This window comes from Dendronephthya gigantea, unplaced genomic scaffold, assembly GCF_004324835.1.
Source record: "Dendronephthya gigantea isolate DGI-Jeju-01 unplaced genomic scaffold, DenGig_1.0 000057F, whole genome shotgun sequence".
Classification (NCBI taxonomy): Eukaryota; Metazoa; Cnidaria; class Anthozoa; order Malacalcyonacea; family Nephtheidae; genus Dendronephthya; species Dendronephthya gigantea.
The window spans coordinates 1,295,001-1,312,073 of NW_021163067.1; the positions used below are offsets into that span (position 1 = coordinate 1,295,001).

Here is a 17,073-nt window from a genome sequence, read left to right on the forward strand (position 1 = left end):
CCAAAATAAACCATTCTCCACCTTAAATCATCCGAATATGGTCTTGGCATTGTTTAATCGTTCACCATTCTATACTTGAACTCGCAATTAACACGCTTGTGCAATCTCACGCGTGTTGATGCATAATAATGTCACGTGATCGATATATACATATACTTGCTCAGGACAACCTTTTTGACAACGACAGTATATATATATATATATATATTATTATATATAATATTATATTATATAATATATATATTATATAATAATATATATAATATATTATAAATATAATATTATATAATATATATATATATATATATTATATATAATATATATGTTATATATAATATATATATTATATATAATATATATATATAAACAAATAGCTGTGCTGCAATTTCCATTCTCCACCTTAAACCAAAATAAACCATTCTCAACCTTAAATCATCCGAATATGGTCTTGGCATTGTTTAATTGTTCACCATTCTATACTCGAACTCGCAATTAACACGGTTGTGCAATCTCACGCGTGTTGATGCATAATAATGTCACGTGATCGATATATACATATACTTGCTCAGGACAACCTTTTTGACAACGACAGTATATATATATATATATATATATATTATATATAATATATATATTATATATAATATATATATTATATATAATATATAATAAATATATATTATAATATTATTATATATAATATATATATTATATAATATATATATATATATATTATATATAATATATATGTTATATATAATATATATATATATTATATTTATATATATATATATATATATATATATATATATATATATTATATATATTATATATATTTATATATTTATATAGTTATATAGAAACAGTGGCAGAAATTATTTTATAACAGGTCTTCAAACGGAGTTGCTGTGAATTTGTTTGTTTCGCTAAGGACACTAAACCGCGTTTTCAACCTGTTTATTAAGTTTTGCAGGCCTCTTTGTAGCACAACACTTTACCAGCATGAGGAACTGGCAAAATGTGAAATAATTCTCAGACATCCAGAGCTATACCTTAGGGAAATCGCCGATCAATTAGAAAACGCTGACATTCCGTGATAAACGGGCTCTCAGATAAAATAAATGAAGGTATATTTTACTAATAGCCTGTTGTCACATTGTTTACGCTTTGCCAGCTATGGATTTAATGAAGTGTTCGCAGCGTTTGCATGCGTAATTAGGTGCGACACGTGATGGAAATATGTGGTCACATGTCACAACTATTTGTATATATGTATATATTTTCGGACAACCTTTCCTAGATCCACTATATATATATATATATATATATATATATATATATATATATAAATATATATATATATATATATATTTATATATTTATGTACATATATATATATATATATATATATATATATATATATATATATAAATATATATATATATATATATTTATATATTTATGTATATATATATATATATATATATATATATATATATATAAACCTTTAGTTGCGGAGTTTGTTCTTCGGTTATTAAGGATACTTCGGAATTTTTGCAAAAATTACTAAATTTGGGGCATGTACCGTCTACCGCTATTTTGTGTACTATAGATGTTGTGGGATTATATCCACATAGGTTAATTTATGTATGCAAATTTGTTGTAACTATATAAGAAGGCTTAGGATTAGTAAGGAAACATTTCTGACAAAGGGGCTGCACCCCGAAACGTAGCATATATTACAAGATGTATTTGATTTGATTTAGTTTATTAAAAGTTTAATTTTTGAACACCGCGATGTGGTGAATTGAAGCTATATATTTAAATAGTTTTTTCTTTTGGACTGGCTCCTGATGTATATATATATATATGGTGGGTATGGTGAGCGTTATGGTGAGTGTTCCCATCCGCTCTTTCTTTCATATGTCTGTTTATTTTCTTTCAGCTTTTTTTCCATTTGTTTAAAATGCACGATGAGCGTTACGCACATCACGTTAGTGATATATATATATATATTTATATATTATATATATATTATATATATATATATATTATTTTATATATAGATAATATATATTATATATAGATAATATATATATATATGATATATATATATATATTATATATATATATTCATATATATATATATATCCAGGCCATATATAACAAACGGCACGAGTAACGCTAAAAGACTGGGTCAAGGATTGTGATTGGTGAAAAATAAAAACTTTACTTCCGGTCAACGTACGTGTTGTCACAACGTCACTTGCTTAAGCTCACTATTTGCAGGTATTGTGATGAAAGCTTTTACCCAGATCTGGTAATCGTTGTGTTGGTTGTTTTTTCTGTTGGTTTTTTTAAAACTTATTATGGATGAAGAGATGTTGCCTGAACAACTTGCAAGTCAATCCGCAATGCAATTTCCTGTTATATAAAATATGACATCGAAATGAAATCGACAGGGTATTGAACATGTCGGTCGTCTGCCATGAGTTGGTGGGTCGTACGAAGGCTTACAAATCTTAGATACCGCTCTCGACTACACACCTGACCGCTCGAAACTGAGCAAGAATGGAGCTTTGTCTAATTCTCGGGTTTTATACCCTTCCTGGATGCAAAACATTTGTGTTTATTACACGCCTGGCTTGTTTTAATCCTTTCAAACCTTATTTCCCAATTTGCATATCATTATGAGTGTTAAGAATAGACAGCACCTATATAACAATACACTATACAAGATGCTAAAATTCATTAAGTTTGCTCCTATACATGTGCGTACCATTCTACTTTCTAGATAGACCGACTTCTGTATACTGTGAGTTGGTATTTGGAATTTCCGAAAGGTAGATACAAAAATGAGTGAAATTGCCAAGTTTGGCTGCGAAATTGGCAAGTTTGGCAACAAACTCAGAATGTGTGGGATTGTCATGATGGGCCTTGACTCCAGGGAGAACATTCAAAACCATAAGCGGTACCCAACCTCGTTTCAATTCACGGCAATGAACAGTATCTTGGTTTGTCACCTGTCCATTGCCAACTTTTTCACCACTGGTTGCGAAGAAACTGACCTCATCACCTAATATGTGAATGAACCAGAGGAAATACAAAGTATTTGTTTAATAAGAAATATTCTGTAAGTTATATCCTAGAAAAACATTATTTACTTTATAATAGACCAATTAAGCCTCATTTGCAAATTGTCCATTTCAATGTTTATGTATACTGTAGCTACTTTTGATAGATGTAGTTTCTTGTTAGAACACAATATCATATGCGGGCACAAATTAGCAACAAATTGGATGACAATATTTTTGCAAATTCATTGCCAAATATACATCTCTCAAAAGTATGAATAAACATTGAAATGTAATTTGCATATGAAACAGTCTATTTTGACGCACCTTTACGCGGAGAATAATCTTGTTGCTGTTGCACATTTGGTTGTACATGATCCTTTTTTCCATCTTTATGAAGTACCAAATATTCAAGTGATTACTGTGAGTATATAACATCAAGAGAACAAATAAAACGATTAATTTTTTCTATACCTTTGTTTTCTCGTGATTTAGGGACGGTTTTGACGTTAGGTGGTCTCTTACTAGTTTTCTGTTTACCCTTATTCTTAGACGCACCGGCCTTCCGAGAATTTTGTCCACATACACTTTCCATCTTGGAGCGAGCTGTTAATATTGTGCAAAATTACTATTTAAACATATATTTTTTGTATAATAAAGCAGTCATCAATAGAGCAGCATTTAAAAAGTTGAATAATAGTCTGAAAGTAACTATTGGATTGAGCTAATGTCTCTTTATTTTGACGTTTCTATAGAATTTACTTGCTACTGTATCATTGCCTGTAATGGGCTATGTTCCAGGGCAGTTGTTCGAAAGGTGTTTAGCTTAAACAGTGGATAAGTTAAAAATGAAAAACAAAATTATTCATTTATTGAACAACTGAGCTAAAATATTTCGAGGTAAATAGTTTAATTTTCAATGGAAGAACATATTTAACGCATAAGATGCAGGTTCAACTATTCACAAGATCCATGAGAGTATTTTTAAACTTTGGCTTATCCGCCGTTTAAGCTAAATGCCTTTCGAACAACCAGCCCCAAATTGCTAGAAATAAATTATTCATATTCTATTCAATTTAACACATGTTGTACTACCTAGTTTGTTAACTATTGTTGAAACAACATAGTTTGTGAATATTTCGTCTTCACCCAGGTCTTCCAGTTCCGGAGAGTAAAGGCGCTCTGGTACTCGTCCATTTAAACCAAGCCATATAGAGGGACATCCTAATTGATCAAGTTGTTTCATCTATAAAAGTTATAATTGAACCAATCAAATCACTCATGATTTGTAAACTCAAGATATGAATTTAAAAAACAAAGTCACATGATAACAAGCTTGTAAATATTTTCACTGGTCTGTGACTCACTTTGAAATAAAGTCGAAATATCACCAAAAATTGTTGCCTCGTTTTTACAACTCATAACTTCCGTTTACCTGGGTTTTGTTATACTCGTTTTCGTGTAACTTCCAACAAGTCTCCTGTTCTTTTTGGAGTATATGTATATAAACGGTCAATGAAATAGGTTCTTTGAGGTAACAACCTGAATTCTTTTGAAACAAAATTTTGATTAAATACTCTTAAACTGCGTAGGACCAGTAGCAATAGACTAGACTACTGTACCTTTTATCAAGCATTTGAATTGTAGTGCCAATTGTAGTGCTTGGCACTGTGTCCAGAGTTAAAACTCAGCGGAAATATCGTCGAAAACTTTAAGAATTTTGAAATGCAATTTGACGATTATTGTATTCAGACAAACTATAGAGATATTACAAAAGATCCTGTGGCTGACGGAGACGATTATTATAAACAACCAATTCTAGAAATATCGGCGTTAAGATCAGCTCTGCCGGATGAAGCACTGCAGGTGTTGAGATACACTATCGAGCCCCAAATATCCGAAGCAGACAAGAAGAAACCGTGGATATGGATGGAAAGATTACGCCTTCATTACACGGGGACAATTGGAAGCCCCTTGAGGGTCGATAGATTCAAATTTTGGAGTAGCAGCCAAGACCCATATGAAACTGTACAAGACTGGGAAGTAAAGGTGAGGCAGACAGGAAAATTGTGTGGTTATGGGGACATGACTGATGAGATGTGTTGTGATAAATTTGTATTTGGTCTACGTAGTGGCAGCATATACGGACTGAACTTTTGAAAACCCATTTAAAACCAAACAATACATTAAACGCTATGGAAGATGTAGTGGCAGAGGCCAAAGCTATAGAATCAGCCCAGAAAACAAACAAAATAATGGGGGAGACTACAAAGGGCTTAGAAATAAAGGGTAATTTAGAAGAACAAGTTCATTGGACTAGTCACAGAGACATGAAATTAAAACGAGACCCTGGGACATGCCACTGGCGTGGGAACCAGAGAGGGCCACACCCGTGGAAATCCTGCCCGGCAAATGGGAAAACCTGTGCAAAATGTGGGGGGATGACCATTTTGCTAAAGTATGTCTGGAGGAGCCAATGCATAGACCTGGAGGGAGGCCCATATATCAGAATCAACCAAGGAAATCAAACCAAAGATTTGATTGAACAAAAAGTTCGAATAACACCCGTAGATACAGTCGAACCCCTTCTAGATACAGAGAAAATATACACCATTTGGGTATGGCAGACAATAAGGAGGACATGCATGATGAATTTGAACAATATAATGAACAATGCTATACATTAGAAGCGGAACAGGTACACAATGTCAACACTGAGCGCCCAGGCAAAATATATTTTGCCATCCTATCTATGTCGGCAACAGGCTCAAAATTTATGAAAGTTAAATTCCAGTTAGACACTGCAGCTACATGTAATAAATTTCTGAGGCTACACTTAAAACACACTTACCAGACATTAAGATTCAGAAATCCTCTTATTTATTATACCCTTACGGCAACAGTAAACCACTTCACCCCATTAGGGAAGTAGAACTTCTCTGTGAAAGAGAAGATATGACCATGTGTCAATTTTCAGACTGGGTATAAGTAATATGAAATAATTGATATGTAAGACGAAATAATGGATACGCTCTCAACAACCATAGTTGACAAGACAAGAGTACATTTCGCAAGGTTTTGCATCCCACGTATCTGTCATACAGACAATGGACCACAATTTGTTGCCAGAGCATACAAAGGATTTGCCAAAGAGTACGACTTCCACCATACAACATCCTCACCATACCATCCACAAGGGAACGGCAGAGCAGAAGCAGCAGTGAAGCTTGTCAAGAATATGATCAAGAAGACGGATGATTTCCATCCTATCTATGTCGGCAACAGGCTCAAAATTTAAGAAAGTTAAATTCCAGATAGACACTGCAGCTACATGTAATACAATTTCTGAGGCAACACTTAAAACACACTTACCAGACATTAAGATTCAGAAATCCTCCCATTTATTATACCCTTACGGCAACAGTAAACCACTTCACCCCATTGGAGAAGTAGAACTTCTCTGTGAAAGAGAAGATAAATTTGAAACCTTAACCTTTGAAGTTCTACCACCATCAGTTATGCAAAATAAACCTGGTCTACTCTCAGGAACTGACTCTGAGAGACTTGGGTTGATAACAATTAAAGCAGATGAAATATTTACACTATCTACAGTAGTAAACAGTAAAATGGGGAATGAAAATAATTTACCAAGTTTTAAGCTCTTCCCTGCCCATGAAAGATGCAGTGAATTTACATCAGCAGGTCCAAAGCAGCAATTGGCTTCTAACAATAGTAACTTGCTTACATGTAACCATCAAGAGCAAATTCATAACAATTGCCCAAAGCTATGCACACCACCAGCCACACCCTCAAAACGCATTAAAATACCTGCTATTAGGAAACTACCACCATCGGGTCAACTGAAAGTGGAACACATATTGCAAGAATATGCAGAAAATTTTTCAGGTCTTGGGTGTCTGGGTCCTCCTGTTCATTTCACGACAAAAGATAACATGTCGCCCATCAAAATGCCAGTCCATAGAGTTCCTGTAGCAAAAAGAGATAAAGAGAAGGTAGCACTAGACCGGTATGAACAGGAAGGGATCATTAAGAAAGTGTAAGAGCCTACCCCATGGTGTTCAAATGAAGTGATTAAAGAAACACCCAAGAAGTTCCGGATCTGCATCGACCCCAGCCAAACTATAAATAAAGCTATCCTTAGACCGATTTACCAGATGCCAAACACTGAACGAACAACTTCATAAGCTGTGTAATGCAAAATGCTTCACAATGCTCAATGTCCGAGAGGGGTTTTTACATGTACCACTAGATGAGGAGTCCTCACACATGACCACAAGGCATACAACCTATGGAAGATATAGATGGTTACGTTTACCATTTGGGATAACTAGCGCCCTGAGGAGTTTCAGAAGAGGCTGCTAATCGCATTAGAAGGGTTAGAAGGAGTTATCTGCATTGCTGATGACATTCTTGTTTTTGGTGAAGGAGACAACAATAAGCAGGCGGAGAAGGATCATAATCGCCGCTTAATTGCACTGATGGAACGATGCATCCAGCCAAATATCAAGCTCAACGCAGGAAAATTACAGTTCAAGATGAAAGAAGTAAAGTTCATGGGAAATATCATCACATCTGATGGCATGAAGGCCGATCCGGCAAAGATATCTGGGATTATACAAATGCCAATACCCCGCAACAAGGCAGCTGTACTGAGATTCATAGGTATGGTGAATTACCTCTCCCCATTTTGCGAGCACCTTTCAGCAACCATTCAACCACTACGGAACCTCACTCAAAATGGTGTTCCATTCAACTGGTCAGAAGCGCAAGATGGTGCATTCGCCAAAGCAAAAGAGCTGATTTCAAAATCGCCGACACTGTCATATTATGATTTGGACAAGCCAGTAGTCATACAAGCAGACGCCAGTGACAAAGGCCTGGGTGGTGCATTGCTTCAACCTGATGAACAGGGTAGACTGAGACCAGTGGCATTTACATCCTGTAGTATGAGTGCCACCGAGCAGCGATATTCGCAAATTGAGAAAGAGTGTTTAGCGATTTGTCATTCATTCAATAAATTTGATCAATGGTTATATGGGAAGAATGACATAGAGGTACATACAGATTACCAGCCATTAGAGACAATACTGAGAAAGCCATTAAATAAAGCGCCAGCAAGGTTACAAAAGATGATGATGAAACTTCAGCGATACAGATTCAAAGTAACCTACAAGAAAGGAAAGTCCATGTATTTGGCTGACACCCTTTCGTGTGCTGCCCTTCCAGATCCAGTTCGAGCTGTAGTCACTGGGTTTGAAGTATTCAGAATTGAACTTTCTCAGCAAGCCAATGAGCATAATGGAAGTCTAACCAAAGCTACTGAAGGAAAATTGCAAGTTGAAATAAAAAAGGATCCCATTTTGTCACAGTTATATACCGTGATTATCAAAGGTTGGCTAGATGAGAAACAGAAAGTTGCAAAAGAGTTACAACAGTATTGGAATTACAGAGACAAACTGACAATACAAAATGATATAATTTACAAATGTCATCAGATTCTCATCCCAGAGTCCATGCAGGCAGATATGCTCAGTAAAATCCATGTTAATCATCTTGGTGCGGAATCCAACATATGAATGGCAAGAGAAGTCTTGTTTTGGCCGGGTATGAGAAAAGCCATTCAGAATATGTGTAGTACCTGTGGGATTTGTGTTCAGTATGGTCAGACGTTGACCAAAGAATCTATGAAGTCAATGCCATTACCTTCACTTCCCTGGGAAATAATCAGTCAAGATTTATTTACACTCGAACAACGAAGTTATCTGGTCACCAGGTGTCATTTTTCAGACTGGGTAGAAGTAATAAGAAATAATGGATACATAAGACGAAATAATGGATACGCTCTCAACAACCATAGTTGACAAGACAAGAGTACATTTCGCAAGGTTTTGCATCCCACGTATCTGTCATACAGACAATGGACCACAATTTGTTGCCAGAGCATACAAAGAATTTTCAAAAGAGTACAACTTCCACCATACAACATCCTCACCATACCATCCACAAGGGAACGGCAGAGCAGAAGCAGCAGTGAAGCTTGTCAAAAATATGATCAAGAAGACGGATGATTTTCAAGCGGCTCTATTAAACTATAGAAACACGCCTCAGAGAGGTCACTCTTATTCCCCAGTTCAACGGATGTTGTGTCGTCGCACCCGAACAAAATTGCCAACCACAAACAAGGTTCTTGTTCCGAGAATGATAAACAGAACAATGATACAAGAGGATTTAGAGCGTAAACGCAACACCAGTAAAACATATTATGACGGAGCAGTGGGACCACAGCACAGCACCTTACGACCTGGTCAGTATGCTTATGCTAGACCACCTCCACAACGCCGTGGGAAACCGTGGATTTATGGGCAATTTATAAGTGAACAACCATCACGGTCGTACATGTTAAAAACACGCAAAGGGGTGATAAGAAGGAATCGTGTCCACATCATACCAACAACACCACTACTGACAGATTCTGGACCTATCTCTCAAAAAAAGGAGTCTTCAACGCATATGGAAACAACCCCTATCATTCTTCCAAGTAGACCACCTAAGAAGGAAATAACGACAACACAAGATAGACAAGAGCCATCGACACCCACAGTAACACATGAACCATCAACGACCATTCCATCGCCTATTCCACCAACGCCCATTCCACAGCCCGAGTTGTCAAGAAGGCCAACCAGGACGAGAAGAATGCCAGAGAGGTTGAAAGACTATGTACTGAATGGACTAGAACAATTATTAAGATAAGAAAATACTAATAATAATAATTGTTAATATATTGTTTTTGGAGGAAGAGAGATGTTGGACAGTGGTCTGGCCTGCAGGAACATGCGCAGTAGAATGAATGTGAAGGAGTACGAAGTTTGTATATTTGGACAGTAAACGTTTTAGTAATATAATATACTTTTATTCTATACATCTTTGACTCACATTTCTTTGTGTGTGGTCTATAACTACTATATATATTGTATAATTATTATTATTGTTACCATGACTTATGACAAAGGTCCAAGGACTGCTAAACTATTTGTAAGAATAAGGTACAGACAACTTACACTCTGTTGAATAGTTCTAACTATTATTCGGACCATTTTTTCCTTTGGCATGTCCGCACATTCTGGCAAAGAGGCATTTGTTGCTTCAGCAGCACTAGAATATTTTTCCATACTGTTTGGAGATAACTGACAATATTCTAAGCTGCCTGGTTTTTGAATTTCACTTTCAGCCACTCCATTCTCTCTTTTTTGGCCACAATAGAAGACAAATTACAATGATACAGTACAGTTACAGTAAATTACATTCAGGGAGAGTGAAAATGTTAGAAAGTCCCCAGAGTAGTGTTCTTTCCGAATTATACAGGCCATTCACATAGACAGGTAATATAAACACATTAATTACATGGGTCTTTTGCATAAAATTGTATGAATGAATCAACAAATAATTGATTTGGTATTTATACTCAGTGGTGGATTCAGGGTTAGGGCTAATAAATTACTTACAGCTTAATTTTAAATTCAAAATACCTTAATGACCATGCAGTTGGTTATGAATTTCCGAAGATAAAAATATACAAATGCAATTGTGATTTTTAGCCACAATAATTTATTTTTCCTAACCCTGCAGTAACTGGCACTCTTTTTTACAACAGCCAATACTGATCAATTCCTTAATTTGATAGACCTGCACTACTATAATTCACCTTATTATTTGTACAATAGTCAATAAGATTAATGACACATCTTGTAATAACTATATGCTAAGAACTTTCCAGTATTCACTTGCCAGTCATTTATTTCTAGGTCCAGCATTTTTAAAAATATTGTAAAACAATATTTCATATATATAGAATTAGGTTTCTGGACTTTCTTCGTTGTACTTGAACATAAATTTAATGTTGATAGTATTTAAGGAGAACCAAGGCATAAAAATACAATTATCGAGACCAGAGAATATTGTGAAAAATAGAAACATACCCCAGTTGTGTTTTTAGCAACATTCCTTGTTTAATCTTAGTCAGCTTCATAACCATAGGTTTATGCACTAGTTCACTAAAACAACATCAACATTTAATTAATTTTACATACACATACCTTTATTTCTAGCAAGGAACTTCTTTTTAAATGCCAAGTATGCTGATCGTTTCCAAAAGTAGCCCGATGAATGAATTTTATTTTAATTTTTCCTTGGTCCCCTTTTAACTGCCATCCCCATCTTTTGTTTATTATTTCCAATCCAGTTCTTTAAAAAGAGAAGGATAAAAACAATCAATAGCAGGGATGGATTTACTGGGGGGTGCAAGGGGGTAGTGAACACTACTGAATTTCATTTTTACCATTATTGTTGTTTCATCAAGGCCAGTTTTTTCAACTGCCTTTTCTATCAAGTCTTTTCTCTTCCCTGTTATCATTCCTTCATCCCAGTTTCTGTAATATTGTTTTCTGGCTTGCAGTTAAATTTGTTCTTGACATGATTGCTGTGCTTAAAATATACTATACAGCAGCCAATAAAATATAGAAAATCAGTTACTAAAGATGAACAGTGGGTGGGCTGGTTGGATTAAATTGGTATGTAGCCAGGGACTAAAATTCTAGTTCACTATAAAGGTCTTATTTGATAAAAAATCAATGCATGATTAATCCTTGAAATCACAGTAATAAAACAGTGGAAGAACATAAAGTGCAAGCTCTATAAGGCTGTAACCATGTTTATTAATGGCAATCTTTAAATATCACTAAAACAAAGTTACAAGACAATTCATTCTGGATAATAAACAGCCAATTTAATTAAATTTGGCCACAGTACTGGTATGTGCAGTACTGTACAGCATTTGTCTAACATAATGTATAATATATGTAACATAATGAGGGACATTATTGTATATAGCAGCTGAAGAATATATCACAAAACAGTGATGGGGCAGGCAGGGTGACAATGGGCAATTTGCATTATAGCAATGCATCATGGGAAAAGTGGTAGGCATCACTTGCAAGCCAAAAGGCCGCAGATGAGCGAGCATTTTGAATGCAAGGGAAATTGCATGTTTTTAGCACTTTGTCGCCTAAGTGCTCATAAGATCGCAAAGATCGAGAAGTTCATAAGGATTTATTCCCTTCTTGAAATGGACAAACGCAAGTTGCGATGTTCGTTGCCCGATGTTCGTTGCATGGTTTCAAATGCAATGTTTTTATAAATATTTTGGCGCAAAAAGAAACTAAACCAAACCAACCTAAACCGGTTTTTTGAGGCCCCGGCTCTGTTGCATTATATAAACGCCAAGTAAAAAAGCGTTTGAGCTGTTTTAGCTGTTGTTTTATATTTCTGCTTCCGTTGTTGTGCTAAACTCGCTTCCTGTCAAAATAAACAAGTAGGTTTAGGTTGTTAAATTGTATAAAATTTTAATATATCGCTAACTGAATAGTTTTTAGATAAATAATAAATTTGTTTTAGGCGATTTTTATAAATAAAGTAATTATTAACTTGTATATATATATATATATATAACTTGTATATATATATATATATATATATATATATATATATATATATATATATATATATATATATTTTAAATTTAGCAGGAGGAATTTTAAGTTAAAAACAGGCAGGTCCTTACAAATTTAATATTGATAGCTAGGTTAACTTAACATTAATAAAATTTGACATGGAAAATGAGCCAAGCACTTCTTCAGAGACAGATAAAAGTTTAACAGCAGAAAAAGAATGTTGTAAAAGAAAGCAAAAAGGTGGTGGTGGAACAACCTGCTGTATTCCAACCTGTAATAGCAATGCTAAACGAAATCCAGAGCTATCATTTTATAAAATTCCTTCAGATAAAAACGTGAGAAAGCAATGGTTACATTGGATTGGTAGAGCAAATTTTGTACCAAGTAGTTATCACCGTGTTTGTTCAGAACATTTTGTGGGTGGCAAGAAAACTTGTCTTAATAATCTTCCAAAACGTGTGGAAAAACTGTTGAAGCTTACACCAACCAAACCCAGGACAACATCCAAATGCAGAGAAAGAGATTACCCTAGTGAGGATATTCCCCAAAATGACCAACCAAACGAGCTTACACTTTTAAGAGATGAAACTTTAGAACTTGAACATATTGTTCAAACACTTGAGACCAAGAACAAAGACCAAGGAGAGGATATTTCTGTTTTAAAGGAGAAGGTTCAGCAATGTAGTTTTTCAATTGATCGTTTTGAAGATAATAGCACTGATTTTGAGTTCTATACTGGATTCCCTAACTACAATACATTCAAAGCTTTTTACAACTACCTTAGTCTAGCATGTGAAAGGCTTCAATATATTGGGTCATGTAACAGCACAAATAAAGGAGCAATGGATGATAAATGTGGGCCAAAGAGAATGCTTTCCCCAGAAGAGGAACTATTTATGTGCTTGACACGACTAAGACTAGGCTTGTTGGAGAGAGATTTGGCCAATAGGTTTAATCTTTCAGTATCCCAAGTATCCCGAATCTGGGTGACATGGCTAGATTTTTTGTATAGATGGGTGAGGACCATTCCTATCTGGCCATCACAGAAGTATGTCAAAGAAAACATGCCCCAACGTTTTAAAGAAAGTTACCCAAACACAAGGGTTATTATTGACTGTACAGAGGTTTTTCTAGAAATGCCCTCACAACCAAGAAGCCAAAGTGCTACATTTTCGACGTACAAAAACCACAACACCGGTAAAGGTTTGCTTGGGATTTCTCCACAGGGTGACTTGACCTTTGTATCTGAACTTTATGCAGGCAATACATCAGACAAGCAATTGACAATTGACTTTGGGATCTTAAAGCTACTGGAGAAAGGGGATTAAGTCATGGCTGATAGGGGTTTTGAGATTGAGGAGGACCTTCCCTTGGGTGTTTCACTGAATGTACCCCCTTCTCTTGGTGACCAGAAGCAATTTTGTGAGGCAGATGAAATCAAAACAAGGAGAATTGCCAAACATCGAATTCACGTTGAACGGGCTATACAAAGAATCAAAAGCTTCCACATCTTGAAACAATCCTTGCAAATATCAATGGCTGCAGACCTAAACAAAATACGGGTTATTTGCTCATACCTTACTTTATTTTTCAGGCCATTGATAAAAGAACATGAGGAGTAGAACTGATAAAGTTTATACTAATTCTACAGTTTCACTATTTATAGTATGTTATATTGCAAAATATTGTTTTTATTAACATTGTGTTTTCATTCCACATGCATGAACAAATACCTAACCACTTACAACATATTGGTTACAACAGCAAGGAAACTATTAATTGCTAATTGTATTATTCATTAAATAAGAAAAACAAGACGCCTATTCTGGCGGTTACTGCGTCGCACCAATCGTTGCATGCAACTGTGCCCCATTTCCTGTCAATATTTATTCCTTTAGAAAAATGTTTCTTTCTTAGGTTTTCTAGTAAATAGAGCACTTCGTACAGAATATAAGGGTAAAACTGCAATATTGGTGCTAGGCATATGCAGCTAACGATATACGTGAATATGGCTGAGTTTGGAATCATGTACTCTGGGAATCAGTTTGTACTGAAATTCAATAGGATTGGTCTGGCCGTTTTTACCCTTGAAAGGAAAGTGCGGTTTGATTGAAAAATGGCATAGAATGGCATACAAGGCTTTCATAGCATACAAGGCTTTCATGGCATAAAAGGCTTTCTTGATTCATGTGATCGTTGTCTGTAAACCCGTCTTAGTGTATGTTTACCATGATCAGTGTGTGCTGGTGTATGCAGGGTGAGCATATTAAACAAGACAAGTCAAGAATCCAGCATTATGATTACCTGTACGTATTTTCTGGAACAACAAACGTCTAGATTTCCTGCGCTATCGGCCATGCACAGCGACTCGTGTACGTGTTATTTTATATGACGTGTATCGTGCATGCAGTTTCCTGCTTTTAGTTCGCACGACCCAAGTTCGAATCTCGGCGACAACAAACTTTTTCGATTTTTTTGTTTCAGTAAAATATTTCTTTTGTGGGGGTTACTAGGCTTAGATTACTATTTTAAGTGTGTTTAGCACGAAAATATTTTGATACGAAATCAAACGAGTTCAAAATACGAGTATCTTAGTTCGCCTGCACAGCCAGGTAGACCCGGTCGAAAACGTAAAAAACAAAAAAAACAACAAAACACCGACGGCAATTTAAGACTGCGTTCGCGCAGTGCGCGACGCAGTAATAAAATGTGGTTAGCTCAGATAACCTTTCCTTCCTCCATTCCTCATTGAAATAAATTCTTTCCACATGCAAATCACATACTGTATAAACTACAAAATACAAGAAATTTAACTGGCATATTGCCATGACACCTTGACATTGGTGAAAATAATTGTGATTTTTTTTTAGACATGGTTTTCCATTTACAATCTCCAAATAGAAAGATTTGTCTTTGCATGCTTCCACAACATTCATGCTGGCTTTGGATGCTGGGCATTTTACTTCCACTGCTCCATACATAGACTCTTCCTTCTCATAAAAAATGAGAGCATCAGGACTTGCCCCAAGCCATGACCACTTTGGATTAACAACTAACCCACAGGACAAGCAAATATGAACATGCTGATTGATGTCATCTTTATATTCGTGATATTTCACCACAGCATTTTGTTCATTCTTAGTTCCCCATACACAGCTTGCAGGTTTCATTTGGCTTGGTTTTGTGATTGAGTTCACAATACTTGTAGGATAAATGCTTTTCCTTCTTTTTATCACAGACCCAAACATTGATGCTGTCAACCGACACTTCCTTGCCTCAAACCACTCCTGGCAATCACTTTGAGCATGCATGTTTCTTTCAATTTCCTTGCACTTCTCACTGTCAACTAATAGTTTTGGCCTAATAAATTCTTCACAATTGTTGGTTTTTGGAACATTAGCACAATCTAACTCACCATCTAAGCTTGAAAGTATATGGTTTCGAACAAAGACTTTCTCCAACTTGTTGCCTACACTCTCTGCCTTAGTAATTCTTTGTCTGGATGGTAAATCATTTACATTAAGCTCACAGGGACAACAATCTGCATCATTCAATACAGCTGATAAATGACATGTACTTCCTGCTTCTTCTAAACCTGTCTTAAGACGATGTAAGTCACCTTAACAGGCCTTAACCGATGTGGAGCTGTAGCTTTCTCTTTTGTTTTCTGGCACAGCATGCTTGCGACCTTTTTTATCTTTTTCGTACGAGTCTTGGGGGAAATCAGATCTTCGAACAATAGAGCTTCTTGTGGAGTTTTTTTTTAGGAATGTGCCATGTTTGTAGTTCATGGGTACATGTTTTATCATCAGGAACATCCGACAAGCCTAATTCTATGTAGTCTAAAAGTTGGAATAGAGTTTGCAATGGCCCCCAGCCCCAGCTAGACATTAGCATTTGGCATAAACAACTTTCCCAAAATGCTGGTCTAGGTGTACATATACTAGGTATTGTAACTTCTTCAATTCAGCATTTACATGACACCGTACAAGAAAAATAACTGCTGTATCTCCTTTCTTTATGTTTGACTTGACTCTAAACTGTCTTACATAACCAGCTTTAAAAAGTTTATATCCATAGGTGTACGAGATGGGGGGGCTGCAGCCCCCCCAGATTCGGTGGACCGTACATTTTTCGGGCAATATATTTCGGTTTTTCGGGCACAAACATCAGAGAATAAGACCAAATATAATTTAAATATAATTGTGCAATTGTATAATTGAATACTATAATACTAAAGACCTCGCGCAATAACAGTTTACATTATTTACAATATGGTCATTATGATGTGAGTCTTTGGATTACTGATATTTGATATGCTACATTACTCATTTTACTCTCATTAGACTGCTTGTGTTCAGTTAAGTGCATTGTCACGCCTGCGTAAGCGGCAAGCTTCACGCTTGCATAAGCTTGAACTATAAATAGTATATCAAGTAACTTCTGATTATGGACATTATGCAATTACC

General features: G+C 35.6%; 2 protein-coding genes across 2 annotated transcripts; both read left to right on the forward strand.

The window, feature by feature from the left end:
• The first annotated feature begins 8,927 nt into the window (after window positions 1-8,927).
• On the forward strand, window positions 8,928-9,848 carry LOC114529569 (uncharacterized protein K02A2.6-like). Its single transcript, XM_028551379.1, has one exon. It carries the CDS (start codon window positions 8,928-8,930, stop codon window positions 9,846-9,848), a length of 921 nt encoding a protein of 306 aa, XP_028407180.1.
• Window positions 9,849-12,762: 2,914 nt separating this feature from the next.
• On the forward strand, window positions 12,763-13,932 carry LOC114529570. The gene has a single exon (XM_028551380.1). The coding sequence runs from the start codon at window positions 12,763-12,765 to the stop codon at window positions 13,930-13,932; it is 1,170 nt and encodes a 389-aa protein (XP_028407181.1).
• Window positions 13,933-17,073: the final 3,141 nt, after the last annotated feature.